The sequence below is a fragment of the Chenopodium album genome, chromosome 6 (genome assembly GCF_948465745.1).
Source record: "Chenopodium album chromosome 6, dcCheAlbu1.1, whole genome shotgun sequence".
Lineage (NCBI taxonomy): Eukaryota > Viridiplantae > Streptophyta > Magnoliopsida > Caryophyllales > Amaranthaceae > Chenopodium > Chenopodium album.
The window spans coordinates 76,717,849-76,736,059 of record NC_137839.1 but is presented as its reverse complement, the minus strand read 5'-3'; the positions used below and the strand labels follow the sequence as shown (position 1 = coordinate 76,736,059).

Here is an 18,211-nt window from a genome sequence, read left to right as displayed (position 1 = left end):
AAAAAAAAAAATTCATCAAATTACTGAATTTTATTTGAATGTTTTCTATTTTTATTAATTATAATTTTTTTTTCCAAGAATATCTTAGTCCATGTTTGGTGCTCAAGTATATACTCCGTATTTTTTTTTTTTTATAAAAAGTCATAAATTGTCCCCCACCCCCCCCCCCCCCCCCTCTTTATCCTTCTACAAGCCAACATGTACGTACATTTTTTATGTGTAAGAATATTGAAATCATTATTCTTAGAATTGGAACGAACATAATGCTTGCCCAAGATCCCGTAAGAAAACATATCTTTAGGCTCTAGCTTTTGCTACAAACTTCCATTCATTTTACAATCTATCATATTCCTTTCTTTCTACATGCAACAATCCTATACTTCAAGTGTTACTCTACATATACACCTAAAACCTTAAAACACCTATGTGTAAATGTGTTTATCCAAACTAAAAACCCATCTCATTCCTTCAATTCACCACTCATAAAAAACACACGAAAAACATATAGCCGCGAGGAATGAACCACCCCAACCACGGCCACCTCCCGATCCACGGAGACAATAACAGACAACAACCATACTACCACCGTACCCACACGGTCCGGTACTACGCCCACCGGGTTAAGGAGAGCCTAAGCACAAGAGTCTCCAAATTCATATGCACCATCTTTTTATTTATCTTCTTTATTGCGGGCCTAATCGCTTTTATCATTTGGCTGGGCCTCCGTCCACATAGGCCCAGGTTTCACATTCAGGAGTTTTCCATTCCAGCTTTGGCCCAGGCCCAACAATCTGCGCCACCGGAAAGTGTTGCTGTTAATTTCAATGTCACAATCCGCAATCCAAATCATAAGGTATGCTTTACACATGTATTGTCCATATAATTAATCCATAATAGTGTTAATAAACTTACATTAGTTACGTAGCCCTAATGGGTTAATTGTAAGTATTAAACTATACTTTACTATGTTTTTTAAAGCGACTAAAACGACATTAGCTAAAAATTTATGATAAAATTACACGTCAATGGATGATAATTATGTTTAGTTAAGGTCTCAAATTTCTACTTTAACTACTTTACACACATAGTAGTATATAGTTACATTGAGTGTTACCTATAAAATTTGTCATACATAATCATTCTTTTTTACAAACTTGATTTTTTTGTTTAATTAAAAGCATATTTCTTATTTGATGTAGTGTAATCTTTGTTTTTTCCCCATAATGCTAGATTTAATCTAATTTGCTGATTACTAAAATAAGTAATCTTACTAGTAATCTAAATAGCTAGAATGAGATGAGTTAAACTACATCAAGCATATATCTTGCTTAAGTTGCAAGTTTAATTCCCCACCCTGGTCCTTTATACGTGACTTCATATTGACATATTCCTCATAATATTATGGGTGTGTTATGTTTACTATACCAAAAATAAGTTATTGGTCTTATTATGAAGGTTGTTTATGTGTGACCTAAATTAGAAATAATTAGGTCCGATATGTTTAATTTATATCAATTCAGATGAATAAAGCACATTAAATTAAAAATCTTTAACTTCAATCTAGCACATCATACCACATATAGCTCCATCCAGAGCATGTTAAATTCAAGTCAGCTCGAATTGACGGTGATGCTATCATGTCTTTTGAAACGTATTTAAAAAATAAAACTCGGCCCATGATACGTCTTTTAAATCTTAAATGTTTTTTATTTCCAGGTTACAGTCCACTATGATTCAATAGAATGTGCAGTTTTCTACAAAGATCAACAAATTGGTGGAATCCCATTGGTAACGAGTGAGTTTGATCAAGAGTCCAAATCTACAGTAATACTTCAAACGGGTTTAGGAGGGCCCACTTTGACGGTCAAGATTCAACGGTGGGCGGAGATGCAAAAAGATCTTACGGCTGGGTTCGTCCCATTTCGACTTCAAATTACATCAGTTTTTAAATTTGAGATATTATCTTGGGGTACTAAGAGTAAAACACATAAAATGCATGCTAATTGTGTTCCTCAAGTTGGTTCTAATGGTCTGCTCTTGCCTCATTTAGTCGGAACAAAATGCCCTGTTTATTTTACTTAATTTATTTTTTGATAATTTTTTTGTAATGTTTGTTGCATTTAGTGAGATGCAATTATTTTTTTAAAATTATATTTATGTATTGTAATAAGTATATTTTTGGGAATTCTTTGGAGGCTTATTTTGCCTATTGTAATTACTAATTATTGGTTGTTTCTTTTTTTTTTTTTTTTTTTTTTTTTTTTTTTTTTAAAAAAAAAAAAATAAAAAAGAAATTGTGATGTTGTTGAATGTTGTCAATTGTAATATTTCTGCTACTTAATTGATTTTTTTGTTTTTATTTTTTCAAAAAGCAAGTTAAATAGTAATGTTTATGAGTTTCAAAAGAAGCAATATAATTTTTTTCATACTTGCATTTTCTTTTGTTTAAGTTCTTGTGTATGGCTCACTTGGTTTTATTAGTATAGTGTAAAAATAAACACAACAATTTGACAGGTTTTTATAACTTATGGTAAAATTATAAGGCTTTAAATTACCCGATTTAATTTTAAAATAACAACAACTCCGACTATACTTCCTTTTAATTCCTTGATATGAATAGTTCAAATCTAATATATATAAATAAAGTAGGCATTTTTCGGAAGCATTCGGCGCGCCACATAAGAAAAGGTATTATTTTGACCAATGAATTTTTGATTAATAATTTATTTTAGAATTAAAAAATCCATTCGCCACCTAAGAAAAAGTAACGAATAAGATTTAAGAATTTTGCCACCTAGGTAAAAATAACGAATAGTGAACAATTAATATTTAAATTATTTAAAAAACTTATAATTATCTTTTTTACATATATAGATGTAAATCTTTGATCGTAAATATCTTTAATCTCTCCCTATCAAATATTATAAAAATTAGATATTAATAATGTACTCATCGAAACGAATAAAACTAAATCTCATATCACTATGTTTTTCTTATATATAGAGAGAAATTCAATTAGAAGATTTCCCTAATTTTTTTAGTAGTTAAAATATTCTAGATGAGACTAACATTTTGAAAGAGAACGATTATATAAAAAAAAACGCATATGCAAAGGATTTATTTTAACCAATAAATAAAATGATTTTTCATTTATTTTTTATTAAAAAATTAAATTGTCACCTAAGAAAAATTAAAGAATAAGGTTTGGAATTTTAAATTCAAGCGCCACGTAAAATAAATAAACCTACAAAAGATAACTTTAGTGTTAAATTTTTTTTTTAAAAAAAAATTATCTTATGATATTAGGAATTTTATCCAAATATCTAATGAATGATCTTCATATAAAAAAATCTTAAATTAATAAAAATATTTACTAGAACCATGCATCGCACGAATAGTAAATAATTAAAATTTAAACTATTAAAAAAACTAATAATTATCTTTTTTTACATATATCAATGCAAATCTTTGATCGCAAATATATTTAATCGCTCCCTAGCAAATATTACAAAAATTAGATATTAATAATGTACTCATCGAGACGAATAAAACTAAATCTCATAGGACTATGTTTGTCCTTATATAGAGAGAGAAATTTAGAAAATTCTCTCTAATTTTTAATAATTACCATATATAAATTCAGCTCACCTCCCATTTTCAAGAAATTTTGAGATCGAGTCTCATCACTTGTCTCAATGACTCTCTAAACACCCAAAAAAATCACATAGTGACTAAGAAAGTTCATTCTTATTTACTTAGATTATCTCCATTTCACAATGAGTTTTTATTGGATGCATATTGTTGGTTATACTTGCAAACAAATTTATTTTATCCTTAAATTACATCTGTTTGTACTCTTTTATTGTTTTTTTTAGAATGAACAACTTGATGTCTTTGGACTGCTATTATATAAATTAGTGTTGTTCCCGGACGATGTCTGGATAGTTTATTGAATGGTGCACCATAATTTCTTGATTTTTTTAGTGATAAAAGTCAAAATGTTTTATTAAAAACAATGTATTGTGTAAACACATAAAAATTATAAGATATTTTTTAAAAATTTATAATTACAATAAAAAAATGTCATTTAGGGCCTGTTCACTTCAGCTTAATTTCAGTTCAGTTTAGTTCATCTTCAATCAGTTCAATTCAGTTTAACTCTTAATTTCCATCTCTCATAAAAAAGATGACATGTACAATAAATTTATTATTTAATGTATATTTAATTACATATTTGGGATTTTATATTCAAGCACCATGTAAAATAAATAAAATAACGAAATATATTTTTAGTGTTAAATTAACAAAAAAAAATATCTTATGATATTAGAAATTTTATCCAAATATTTCATGAATGATCTTCATAAATGTACAAAATCTTATATTAAATAAAATAATTTACTAGAAACGTGCATCGCACGGGCTTACATCTAGTTATTAATTACCTTAGGCCACCCTTGTTAACTAGATTATCAATTAATACTCAGCATTGCACTATTTAGAATAGAAATTTAAAAAAAAAAAATTCATTAAAATGTTGCAAACTGTTAGAGATATGATATATTGGAAAATATATGTGATATATTTTCCGTATAAATATTGTTATGAGAATAATATATTTAGTATTATCTTATGTTAAGATATTATTTAGAGAATATATCATTAGGTTATATGGTATATCTTTTAGGAATATTGTTTGCTATTTTATGTTCGTAGGTTTTGTATAAATACTCTACCTATTGATGAATAATAAACAAGCTATTCATTCTCATATATTTTCCGATATATCATATCTCTAACACAAACTAATTAATTTTGCAGCAAATACATAACCTACATAAAAAGATAGTTTTTGAGAAAGGAAACAAAAGTCATTAACATGATTTTGGTTAATTGATATTCATAATGTCATTTTTTATAAAAAAAATTTGTTATTTTCTTTATCTTTGAATTTGGGAGAGCAAAGAATAGGAATGATAAAAGATGATGTAATATGTAATTTTAGTGGGAAATTTTTTCATGAATATGACACATATACATAGATGATGTAATTAGTTTTTACTTTAATTATAGTAGTTTTAGATTGCAAGTCATATAAAAGATTAATTATTTGAGAAGAGGCCTCCCAAATTTATCTCGAGATACTTATAAGTGAGAGAGAATAACACCCTAATTTAATGAGTAGTACTCCATAAGATGTTATCTATGATATAAATAACCGTGTTTAGGTATGCTAGAATCAAGAATGAAGAAATGAGAGTTTGTTCTCTTCTGTGTTTTCTTGAGTGAAACCTTACGGCCCCTCTAATATATACATGCATATTAGGTTAAAACTAATTAAGGAAAGACAGCTATACAAGCCTAAATATATACAAAAGATATACATCAATAATATGCCTAATACTCCCCCTTAAGTTGGAGCATGAAGATCTCGAATGCCCAACTTGCGAAGAAGTACTAAAAATTGTGATTTCCCAAGAGCCTTCGTAAAAATGTCCGCTAATTGATCAGTCGATCGTATGTAGGACGTAGCAATATTACCAGACTTAAGCTCATCACGAACAAAGTGACAATCCACCTCAATGTGCTTCGTACGTTCATGGAATACTGGATTTGCTGCAATATGTAATGCCGCCTGACTATCACAATACAATCGCATAGGTCGATTATGTCGTACACCAAGGCAAAATAAAATAGACTTCAACCATTTTAATTCACAAGTAGTCGTAGCCATTGAACGATACTCTGCTTCAGCGGAAGATTTAGAAACCGTAGGTTGCTTCTTTGTCTTCCAAGAGACCGGAGAAGACCCAAGAAGCACAAAATACCCAGTTAAAGATTGTCGTGTCATACGACAACTTGCCCAATCACTATCAAGAATGAAGAAATGAGAGTTTGTTCTCTTCTGTGTTTTCTTGAGTGAAACCTTGCGGCCCCTCTAATATATACATGCATATTAGGTTAAAACTAATTAAGGAAAGACAGCTATACAAGCCTAAATATATACAAAAGATATACATCATTAATATGCCTAATAAGGTAGAAAAGAGTTGTAATTATTTTCTTTGTTAAGAACTTTTCATTTATTTTAATTTAGCTAGGTGTTCAAACATTTAAAGAATTTTCTCATTCAAGCCAACGAGTTACGTTACCTAAGCTGTTATACCAATTTTTCGAAGTCCAAGTTAAATTGGATTTTAAGATGAAAAACCTTTTTCAAATCCAAAAAAAAAAAAAAAATCAAGTCATATCAACGTCAGATTTTCCAATCGCATAATTTTTGAGGTTTTTAAGATTTGAAATTGACCTTTTTTTTATTTGTAGTATAAATCATATTTCGTATCTCTGTTCGTTCATACCTCTTTCATCAAGTCCTGTTCATACCTCTTTCATTAAGTCCACGTATTCTATATTGTTTCTTTATGTCCAACTAACTTTATAGAAAACACATTTTCCATGTTAATTTTAATTATTAATTAATAGTGTAATTAAGGTATTACTAAACAATGCAAGAGAATAACCCACATGCATGCAATTATAGAGTAATTCTCCTTTATTTCTTTTAAACATGGTACGGTAGTAGTATGCAACACACAATAATTAAGCAGAATAAATTAAAGTTTGTACATTTGAAACGAATATCTTCATTGTTCTTTCCATACTCGATCTTAACACGGTTAACTAACTTCTAGTTATTTGGATTATTCCATTTGTAAACAACAAAAATTTCTCCTTTTGTTTTCTTTTAGTTGCATAAAGAAATAATGCATGGTAATTAACGAGAGAAGAAAGATATAACGATGATCTATGCGATAATGAAAGAGATAATATAACCATGCTTGTTGTTCTAATAAAGTAATATCGCAATTACTCATTTCCTATATATATGTGAAAATACTTGCATAACTAAGAAGAATGAAAATTACAGTTTTAGTTTAAGAATCTAAAACCCTTATCTAACAAGTAAAGAAGATCAGAACACCTCCACTACAAAAACTTTTCATCAACAAGAAAGAATATTGCAAATAAAAAAGTGCCTTTTTTTTTTTTTTTTTTTTTTTATTTACATAATTAAACGCGTTAGTGCTTTCTTATTTGGATATTAATTAAAATTAAAAAACATTTCTTATTAGGAAAAAAAATTATTGTGGTAGTTATGTCAATATTGCGTGCAATATGTATATAATGAATGAAATTAGTCATCATGCAACATCATATTGTATACGCACTCATTTTCAAAAATGGCTATCTCCAAAGAAACTACAAATCCTTCTCTAATTCCTCTTTACATTTGGTTCCTTGAAGTTATTACTGTTCTTATTTTCTGTTGTGTTGTAATAACATTGTGTATAATTCCAAGGCCTCCAACATACACTATCACAAACCTCGCTATTCCCGGCTCCCTGGACAACACCACCACCTTGTCGATGCAAGATCTCGATGAAGTCAAGCTAGTGATGAACTCGACGATTATTTTATCGTTGTTGATTACAAACTCGAACAAAGCAAAAGAAATTGTTTATGATGAATCCAAGATTACTTTGTACAAGAATGGTTCTTTGGTTGGTATAAGTACATTGCAAGGTTTCTTTCAAAGTGGTAAGAGCAATAATACATATTTGGTGCTTGTGAATTTCAACCATGAGAAGATAAAATTTGGAGGTCTAAATGAAAGTGGCACTTTAAAGATTGGGTTGGAAACTAAGGTGAGATACATTATACTTGGAAGTACAACAAAATTACACTCCCTTAACCTTGAAGCTTTTGTGCCCATTGATGTGAGTGGAAAGGTAGAATTGGGTGATGAGGGAATAAAGCTCGAGCCTTCGAAACATAAACCCTAGTAAACAATGTGTGGTTACTATATCGGTAACCATATTCCAAAATATCTTTGTTACAATTTATGAAAAATCCGAAAAGATAAGGGATTTTTTGAAAGAAGGTAAGAAGGGTACATAGTTGTTTTTTCCCCTTTTAGTTAGAGTAGAATCTAGCTCGATCTTGGCTCCCTAATCAAAAGAAAATGTTTGTAAGTGGAGAAACTCATTTTATGTTATATTTAAAATAGAATTATAAGCTAAGAAAGCGAGCATGTTTATTGATCTGATATAATGTAATTATATATGACATAAATTACCTTTTTTTTAATGAATGATTTTTTACGTCCTTAGTAGAATAATACAAGTAATATGCCTCGAAGAACGATTAAACATTTGTGACATAGAATTTGAAAGTGGCAAAAAGTATTTCTTGTTTTTAGGTAGAAAAAAAGGAGAAAAGTTCATGAACTTAAAAGCATGGACAATCTTATGCTTTTCCTTACAACAATATGTATGTACATTAGAATAAAGTAAGTGGTTATGTCAATTTCCCTTGCAACGATGTACAATCGAATAAACTATGTAAGAAGAAAAGCACAAAATTTCTGCCAATCTGATAATCTTAATCTTTGGTACAAAACAAAAGGTTGCCATTTTTGTAGTTTTATTCCTCAACTTACTTTACATCAACTAATTGCCTCCTTCAACAAGTATACTTAGCTTCCTACCGTTATTTAGAAGCTTGACTTCATTATAAAAATACAATAACAATAATGTTTAACCTTCTCAAATCTTCAAACAATAACCTTTCTCTGTAGCAGTAAAAAAAACCCGAAAATATGACAGTAAACAGAAAATTTTGTATTTGGGGTTTGATAGTCTTATTTTTGCTAGGCATCGTTGCACTAGCACTATGGCTAGATCTTCGCCACCAAGCTCCATCATTCACCATTGTCGACGTTTCTGTGCCAACATCAAATGGCCGCAGACCTCAACACACTGATATATACATAGACCTCGATGTCAATAACCCAAACAATGCTTACAGCATCACCTATGATTACAGTGTATTGACTGTTAAGTACGCCCAACGTACTTTAGGTGAGACGGATATAGTAATCAACCACCAACCTAAAAACAAAAAAACTTCAGTAACCTGTCAGGTAATAGTTGATGATCAGCAGCAGGATGTCCTTGTAAAGGCGATATCAAAGTCATCAGGAGAAGCTATGTTGATGGTTGAGCTTAAGACGGGTATTAGATATCATAATCTAGGCCATACTAGTAAGCAGCATAATCTCAAGTATCAAGGTAAGTTCATGATTGGATCAGATGGAAAGATTTTGGGCAAAAAGAAGAAGGTCAAGCTCGTAAAAGATCATTAACTTCATGTTAATGACTAATATTTTAGCAAAGATAAGTTAGAAACATTCACTCATTCAGTACAGTTGAGAAATAATACATATTGTACTGTTGTATTGCTCGAGTTTTAAAAAAATAATCCTCGCATTGTATACAGCTATTCCTGGAAACAGGTATCGATCACAGTTTACAGCTCAAGATCAGAAGATAAACTAGCTGCAAATCAACAAGTGATGAGTGCAGAATTTGGTTAGATTCTTAAGAAGCTTCTCTGAAAGCAGACCTGCATGTAACTGTTAGTTTTTCAAGTGTACTGATACTTTTGTAGAAACAGTTCATCTATTATCATATAACACTGAAAGTGTAGTCAAACCAAGTTTACGAGGATGAGTAAATTAACAGTGTGAACACAACTTTTGTCATAAAAGTGAGCACATATACAATACAAGTATAACATTAGACATAAAGAACAGGTAAATTTCCTGTCATAAATTAAAGCATCATTTTAAAATTAATCTAGAAGTTTTACTATATCTTATATTAAATATTTTTTCTATGTTTATATTCCCTTAATCCACTTTTCATCAATTGATTGCTTATAATAGCAAGTATACTTCTATATTGTAGTTCAGAAGCTTTGCTCTATTATAATAAGCTAGTATAACCATTTGTTTATTTTGTCCATCTTCACCTTTCAACCACCACCCTTTCTTTCAGATAGTTTTAGAGTGATAAAAAAAAAAAAATGACACTATTTAAAAGCTTTAGATTATGGATTTTCGTAACATTCGTTGTCCTGGGTCTCCTAGCACTAGCTCTATGGCTGGATTTGCGCCGACAAACACCTTCAGTCTCCATCTATAACTTTTCTGTGCCACCATCACCTGATAGTGATCATCACCTATATGTTCAAATACATCTACACGTAGAAAACCCAAACAAAGTTCGCAGCATCATCTATGATAACAATGTATTCACTGTTTATTATGGTAATCATACATTCGCAGAGACACAAAATCTTGTCGAACTTAATTTTCAAAAATCTAAAGAATCAACAGAAGTGGTATCTCATCATGTTGAAGCTGATCTTCATCAATGGAAAGCCCTTCGAAAGGCATTATCAAACTCGTCAGAAGAAATGTTGAAGGCTGATTTCAAGACAGAAATTCGGTATCAAGAAATGGGTCATAAGAGCAAGATGTATAATCTTACATATCAAGGTCAGTTCAAAATTGGATCAGATGGAGATATTTTAGGGAAAGGGAAAAAGAAGTTAAAGCTATGCAAAAATTCGTGCTAAATTGCATTCCAATTTATCCTATGTAGAAGAAATTAAATGCTTTGTGATGTATTAATCTTACTTGTATAACTCTTAAGTTAGCAAAGAAATATCACCTTTGTTCATGGTAACAAAGAAAACATAGTAGTTATAGAATTGTTATTGAAACTATCCTTTCAGCAATAAACGTTGATATAACAAACATGTTAATTACGGAGTATAGTTTACAGCTTTATTAAAGTATCAACTCAACTATTTTATGCTATGTTACCCGAACTCTGTATCTCCAAATTCAGAATGGAGATAAACAGATTACAGACATGAACTCAGAACGGAGATAACAGATTACAGACAAAGATAGCGCCTTCTGAAAGTCTGAAAAACAAGAAACTTGAAAATCTGAAACTGCTGTAAAAATAGTTTATTGCACACTTAAAAGTATAGTCAAACCAATTAATATGAGAGAATAAACCCTCATTGTGTACATAACTTTTGTGATAAAAGTAAAGAATATAAACAATTTAAGAGCCGAAATGAAGTAACACATCTTAGATATAAAGTATGTTATAATTCTGTCTACAATACAGGTAAAAATTCTTGTTATAAATTCAACTAAAGCACCTTAGGGAGTGTAAATTAGGTAAACCATTTTCATTCATTTGAGCAATGCTTCCTTGAAAAGGAACTAACGACTTCCCAATTCGAATGAGTGATATCATGTATGTCGACGAAACTAATTAACACGAGGCCGACCGTATTTGTGATGTAGTCTTCATCAAGCATGCCAACCTCCTAGCAATGCACAATCGAATTAACATGTAGAAAGAAAACACTAGTTTCTAGTTACACTGAGGAGCTTCATCTTTGTTAACGACTAACAAGCCAAAAATTAATCTACAAGTTTTATTATATTTTATTTTTAATTTTTATGTTTTTATTCCCTGAATCCACTTTTCAAGTTTTCATCAATTGATTGTTTACTTCAGCAAGTATACTCCATATTGTAATATAGAAGTTTTGCTTTATTATAAGCTAGAATAGTAATTTGTTTATTTTGTCATCTTCAACTTTCAACCAGCAACTTTTCATTCACATAGTAGAGGGGAAAGAAAATGACATTATTCAAAAGCTTTCAATTTTGGATTTTCGCAATTTTCGCCCTCCTAGGTCTCCTAGCACTAGCTCTCTGGCTAGATTTGCGTCCACAAACACCTACATTCACCATCGTTAACTTTTCTGTGCCAACATCAGCTGACTCAGAACATCACCTTAATATTGATATACAACTTGCCGTAAAAAATCCAAACAAAGTTCACGGCATTATCTATAATAACAGTCTATTCACTGTTAATTACGATAAACATACTTTGGGACAGACACATAATCTTATTGCACCTGGGTTTCAATTACCTAAACACAAAACAAACATGGTATCTGATCATTTTGATGCTGATGTTCATCAATGGAAAGTCCTTCGAAAGGCAATATCAAATTCATCTGAAGCAATGTTGAAGGTTGAACTCAAGACAGAATTTCATTATCACGATCTGGGTCGTACCAGTAGGAAACTTAATCTAAGATATCAAGGTCAGTTCAAAATTGGATCAGATGGAAAGATTTCAGGGGAAAAGAAGGTAAAGCTCAGCTAAGGTTCATGCTAAATAACTTCTCCAAATCATCCTATGAAGAAGACTAATTTGTGATGTATGAAGTATTATCCTTACTTTTACAACTCCTTTGTTCATGGTAACAGGGAAAACATAGTAATTATCTGTTCATGATAACAGGGGAAACATAGTAATTATTGAATTATTGAATTTATCCTTTCAGCAATAAAAGTTCGTGTATAGCAAACATTGCATGTTAATTAAGGAGTATAGTTTAAAGCTTTATTAAAGTAATCAATTTAACTGTCGTATGCCTGTAAGCAAGCTCTTTAAAACAGACTCTAAAATATTCAACGTACTCGTGAATTGTGATTTCACTGCTGTAGAAAAAATATATGTAGTACATGTGTAGAAAAAATGTACATGGTACCTTTTGAGCACTGTCATAAATAGAAGCCTCTGAAGAAAAAGAAATTTGGCAATCTGACAAATTGTAGACTGCATGCTGCTCCCTTCAGAAGTTCCCGAATTTGCATCTTAAAATCCTCTCAAATATTTAGTTCCATGCCTCATATGAGAAATAGATATTAACAGCCAACATGCCTCAGCAAAATATAACTTCAAAGCAGCAATTGCATCAGAAGGATAGTTCACAGCTGAAACTCTTTTATCTTTCTAGCAGCTTCACCAAGGAGGTCACAATAACAGATAATTGTAACCATAATAGCTCTTTCAAGTTTCAACCCAAGAACACAGGAAATCATTATTAAGAAAGCAGCTGTTAATAGTCTCAAGAGCTCTTTATGTCCTTACAGTTCCAACGTTGAGAGGCCAGTTGTCTGCGCCATTGCTGGACAGGGACCTGTACAGTAATCTCAGTTCCCAGATAGAAACAATTCAATTAACTTGAATTGCTATTATCACTTCAAAAAGAAACATGTTGCAGGAAAGCCACCATAATATTTGATTAATTCATTTTTTGGTTTTAAGAATTAAAGAAACATACCGCAGGAAAGCCACCATAATCTCCAGGCTCCTTGATGTCCTTTGTGACACAGCTAATTGCTGCAAGGCGAACCTAAAAAGACCAAGAAGTTAATTCGTACATCTATGAGTTTTCAATTGAAAATCTAGGATTCTAATGCTAGAAAGTTAAATACAGTAGTTAAACAAATGAACCAAACCTCATTTTGATAAAAAGTCAAAAAAAAAGTTTCACTAAAACTTAAAGCAGCCCTCACTGCAGTTGATTTCAAGTGTATCAAAAGTTACAAAACCCATGACAATGAGTAAAAGGGTAATTTTAAAATTTAACTTTGAGAAGACAGACATCCACTAAGTTATGTATGCAAAGAATTGAATCAATATACATGTACCTTTGAAACAATGGAGACATGATCACGAACTGCAACTCTGCCACCCAATGTAACATAGTCACCTATCCTAAGGAAGAGGGGGGGGAGAGAGAAGCAGCAACAACAACATTATTCATTGATTAAACCTTCACCCAAAAACAGAGCGTTATCTAGATGGCAGGGAATACCATCCAAAATAAAAAGCAACAGCTGTAGAATACAGAAACTTACGTCACTGAACCAGCAATTCCAACTTGTCCACATAAGATACAACTCTTGCCAATAATTGCATTGTGGCCAATCTACAAAAGAAGAGTTTTATCGCAAAACTTGAACATTTCAAAGAGCAATGCTAAAATTCAGACTGGGCAGAACAACGCACCTGGACTAGATTATCTATTTTGGTATAATCTCCTATTGTAGTGTCTCTCCAGCTACATTAAAATATCAGCCATAAAATATACAAATATACATATATATATCCCATTCTATGTTTGACATTAAAGGAACACTCACCTTCCCCTGTCAACACATGAATTTGCACCTATCTCCACGTGATTTCCTATTCTTGCATATAGTGTCTGGAAAAGAGTTGAGGCAGATTAAGAAAGGGCTAAACTAGATTTTTTTTTATTTTTTTTTTTAAAAAAAAAAACAATTGTAAAGTGCAGAAAATAACTGCAGGCCAGGCTTCATTGCATCATCAGTCATAAAAGTTTACAAATATATCTAACATACTACACTAATTCCCTTTTGTAACACGAACCACAGAAAAACATAGTGTTCCAAGCCGATGAGGGGAAGCGTCTTGGACAGTACATCAACTCATGCACATTGCAGACTAAACTCTACATGTTGATGAGCATTAGCATAAGTCAAAGTGTAGAAAATTTAAGAACCAATTACAACAACAAAGTGCCATAAAAAAGAAGTCAGATCAAACTTCAAATTCCATTGGCAGGGTCTAGGTCTGAAGGTATATTTCAAGACTCACAGTCTCATTGTAGCTTTGGCCAACTCAGTGCAACTTACAACCCAAGGACCGAGATACTGAGATATTCCCACTATTATATACCTCAGAAGATTTTCATGTGGTTCATTGAGCATCACTTAAACAGTTGAGCAATAAATAATATCATGATTATCTCAAAACCTTCATGACCACTATACGAGGGTGAAAAAATAGAGTGGCTGCACAAGAGAAGACTACAACCACAACTTAATAGGGTCATCAGAACCAGTTTCATGACAGGTAAATCCATACACAAGGGCGTAGGAGTGTCAGCAAAGACTATATTTTGACATACATATGTATAATAATAAAACATTGCTAAATAGGGACAAAAAAATTTCATATCTAGACAAAAATCAAATGACAGTGATTGAGTTTTAAGGAATACAACCTGAGGTTTCTTTGCCATGTTACCATGTTCATCTACGAAAAACCCAAATCCTGCAAAGTATTAAAAATGATATCATTCATGGACACCAGTCTTGTAGTTGTAGGAATGGGCAAGTGGGTAAGATAAGACACACTTGCCTCGACACAAAGTCAACAAACCAGAAGAGCTTTACATCACTCTAGCCACAAATCAAATTCCATATAGTAAGTTTAATTGCCCAGAATATAAATAATGATGACAAAGAAAGTTAAGAAACTATGAACTGTTTCAGGCATATGGAAAAAGAAAATCCAATTTTACCATCTTGTCCGATGCATACTCCACTGTGGATAACACATAAATCACCTATGGAGCAGTTACTCAGAGCAACATTGTACCTGGAAAGAAGTTGATATTGTGATCACATAGTAGTTGATGGAGTCTGATGTAGAGATGGGGAATGATTGGACAATTTGACAGTAAAATAATAATACTACTATCACTCTAAACACACCTCTATAATTCTATATCAAAAAGAGGCTGAAATTGTGTGCCAGGTGAAAATACTCATATAAACAAGCCTATGAGAATATATTAAGTATATTGAAGGTGAGTTGGCATGATACCGTGCACAAAGAACAAAATAAATACCTCTTTTAAAGCATAACTGAATTCCTGATTTCTAGCTACTGTTAGGCCATTCTGTTTATAGATTATTATAAATAGTGATAGTTAGCTATATTTTATTTTAATAAAGAAAAGCTGTAAGATAGCTTCTCCCGCTAAATCCATTACATTTACCTCTAAATTTTAGTTATAATTTGCCTGAGATTGGAATCTAAGGTTGGAGAAGTGAAGATCTATCAATGGTGTTCTTTAAGCTTTATGTTCTCATAATTTAACTGAATACTTACAATGTATATTGAAATAAAGAAAGCATAAAATCCACAAGTTTTACAGAATAATGACAATGGAGGCTAAGGAAAACAGCTAGAATTTAAGACGACAAGGTACACACACACACAAAAAAAAAAAAAAGCCATACCCAAGTGTAGTAGAATGTCCCACTGTAACACTAGGTCCAATAACAGCGCCTGATCCAACATGAACATTTGCACCCAAAGTAGCTTTTGGGTGGACAACAGCACCAGTTTCGACTACTACTGTCGGATCAATACAAGCTGATGTGTGAAATAAGCCACCTCCATTACTCCACATCTGGAACCCTTGATGATTCACCATGTCATTGTCTAGTCTCAAAACAAGGAGAATATGATACAATCATTCTCTTTACCATTATTACCCAATAATGTCTCTAACAATGTAACAAGGTTCCCGCCTTCCCCATTCTTCCTATATTTATTTACAAGTTCCACAATATCAATTTTAGTTGAATTGAACGGCAAAATAAAACTATATCAAGTTCTGGTTTTATAACCTCCAACAACACAAGTGTTAAAGTCTTGACTACAATTACACCCCAGACGATGTACAATGCTTTGGAAAGCACATACAAGTCAAATTAAGACAATAAAATCATCTTCATTCATACTATAAGTCTATAACATTATATTCATGATAAAATAACATACAATTAAGCAACATAAAATCTGTCATCTCAAATACATTTGCACAATTGCTTTTAAAGGCCTTAACTATGAATGGAAAGCCAAACTTTACATAATCTTTACCCCCAAACTAAAGAAGATCAACACTGTACAATTGCGTAATGGCCAATCAAGTAAAACATATACAATATCTTAATTACTAATATAATGTGTAGCAAAAATTTTCCAAAATGATAACTTTTTGGTTACTTAGGCATTTTCACAAACACTTGGAGTGCATCTTATAATTGAAGTATGATTAGGAATCTTAATACGTCAATGGTTAAATAAGAACATGGGTATAGAAGATATGAAATAGTAGGATTACCAGATTCAGAAGCAGCAGATCCGAAGGAACGAAACGAGCAAGTTGAAGATCGAAACGTATTGAGGCAACGAAACGTGTTAATTGGTGAAGCAGAACTTTGTAAATTTGTTACTCCTCGAAAAATTTGAGATGATGAAGAATTGGAAGATGAGATTTTGGTGATCAACAACTTCAAGTTTCGTACCAAGTATGCCATGGATGATCTTGAGTTTTTCTCTCTTCGTGAAATTGTTTAGAGTGTTCAAAGTTTGGCTTTGGACCACTTAAGAAATTAACAATTACTTCGTATAATTTTGGATAGAATATCTGATATTTAGGTCTAAATTTTTACTTTTATGAAGAATAATTTAGTCAATTTAGATGATGATTTTATGAGGTAAAGGAAAAATGTGGAACTTACCTGTCGAATATTCTACTTAGAATTCTTAGAGTGGTAGTAGGGATGACAATGTAGTCCAAATCCGCCCCCAATCCGAAGAAAAAAATCCGAACCGAATCCGAGAAATAATTATCCGACTTCTTTTAAAAAATCCGACTTTGAGTCAAAGGAGGGTCGGAGTTGGAGTTTACTTAGAATCCAATTTATCCGGTTCGACTCCGACTTTTTCATGTACTTATATATTTTTTATCATTCAATTTATATTGGTTGATTATATATTGGCTGCTATTGATAATTGGGTCAAAATTACTTTTAAAGTCGGAGTCGGATCGGGGCGGAGTCGAAGGATGGAAATTTAAGTCGGATCGGAGTTGGATTCTCGGAGTCGTAGGCCGAGGCAGATAAAAAATCTGATAACTTGTAGGGTCGGAGTCAGATTATGCATAATCCGATTCGAATCCGACCTATTGCCATCCCTAAGTGGTAGTGCTACTTAAACTTTTTACAATTTTGGGGTAATTCTTTAAAAAAAGAAATTTAATAAGTGGTTGTTTCTTAAATACACGATTTAATTGGTAGTTATTGACAAAATTTCCCACATAGAATGATAGAAGATTTAACTTTTATTGGGTTACGGAGTATGTACTTAAGTTTAATAATAACTTTAATTTACTTTAATGTGATTTGTTAAGGATGTGTTCGGTTCACTGAACTTCAATGTAATCATTTAGGTTTAATAAATGATTGAGCGCTAATGAGAATAACAAATTGTGTTACTTTGTTAGTGTTATAGGAGTTACTTAGTCAGGTGTTACAGGAGTTATCGATTAGTATTTTAGGGGTTACTTTGTCTGTGTTTTAATGGTTACTTTGTTCTTTTACAAGAAACCATATGATACAATCTGTTCACAAAACACTACGTGAAAAAATGAATTTGGCACCGGGCCTAAGGCACCGGTTTGAACCGGTTCCAATGTGGGGGGTGCCAAAAAGGGGTTTAAAAAGGCACCGGTTCAAACCTAGAAAATGTAATAGCTGCGAAATTAAAATTAGTTAAAAACCTAGAAAATTAAAAAAAAAATCGAAAAAATT

The 18,211-nt window shown here is 31.7% G+C and overlaps 2 protein-coding genes across 3 annotated transcripts; one reads left to right on the top strand and one right to left on the bottom strand.

Annotated features, from left to right (window-relative positions):
- The first annotated feature begins 199 nt into the window (after nt 1-199).
- Nucleotides 200-2,251, top strand: LOC145635356 (NDR1/HIN1-like protein 26). Its single transcript, XM_081686639.1, has 2 exons — nt 200-853; nt 1,717-2,251. The coding sequence occupies exons 1-2, from the start codon at nt 518-520 to the stop codon at nt 2,080-2,082; spliced, it is 702 nt and encodes a 233-aa protein (XP_081542765.1). The 5' UTR covers nt 200-517; the 3' UTR covers nt 2,083-2,251.
- Nucleotides 2,252-12,014: 9,763 nt separating this feature from the next.
- LOC145635355 (putative UDP-3-O-acylglucosamine N-acyltransferase 2, mitochondrial) lies at nt 12,015-16,985 on the bottom strand. Of its 2 annotated transcripts, none has more exons than XM_081686637.1 (10): nt 16,741-16,985; nt 15,851-16,055; nt 15,127-15,203; nt 14,827-14,876; nt 13,940-14,004; nt 13,806-13,857; nt 13,655-13,725; nt 13,445-13,511; nt 13,075-13,146; nt 12,015-12,930 (listed from the first exon to the last, which is right to left on the bottom strand). In XM_081686637.1, exons 1-10 carry the CDS (start codon nt 16,934-16,936, stop codon nt 12,859-12,861), a joined length of 927 nt encoding a protein of 308 aa, XP_081542763.1. In that variant the 5' UTR covers nt 16,937-16,985; the 3' UTR covers nt 12,015-12,858. The 2 variants fall into 2 exon arrangements, with proteins under 2 accessions (XP_081542763.1, XP_081542764.1); XM_081686638.1 differs by having other exon boundaries at nt 15,851-16,031.
- Nucleotides 16,986-18,211: the final 1,226 nt, after the last annotated feature.

What these genes read in the sequence shown, in the direction of transcription:
- LOC145635356 (XM_081686639.1), top strand. Translation starts at nt 518, where the DNA reads ATGAACCACCCCAACCACGGCCACCTCCCGATCCACGGAGACAATAAC. An exon ending in TCCGCAATCCAAATCATAAG is followed by an intron (nt 854 to 1,716) that starts GTATGCTTTACA and finishes TTTTATTTCCAG; the next exon opens with GTTACAGTCCACTATGATTC.
- LOC145635355 (XM_081686637.1), bottom strand. Translation starts at nt 16,936, where the DNA reads ATGGCATACTTGGTACGAAACTTGAAGTTGTTGATCACCAAAATCTCA. An exon ending in TCATGTGTTGACAGGGGAAG is followed by an intron (nt 13,858 to 13,939) that starts GTGAGTGTTCCT and finishes ATTTTAATGTAG; the next exon opens with CTGGAGAGACACTACAATAG. An exon ending in GGAATTGCTGGTTCAGTGAC is followed by an intron (nt 13,512 to 13,654) that starts GTAAGTTTCTGT and finishes CCTCTTCCTTAG; the next exon opens with GATAGGTGACTATGTTACAT.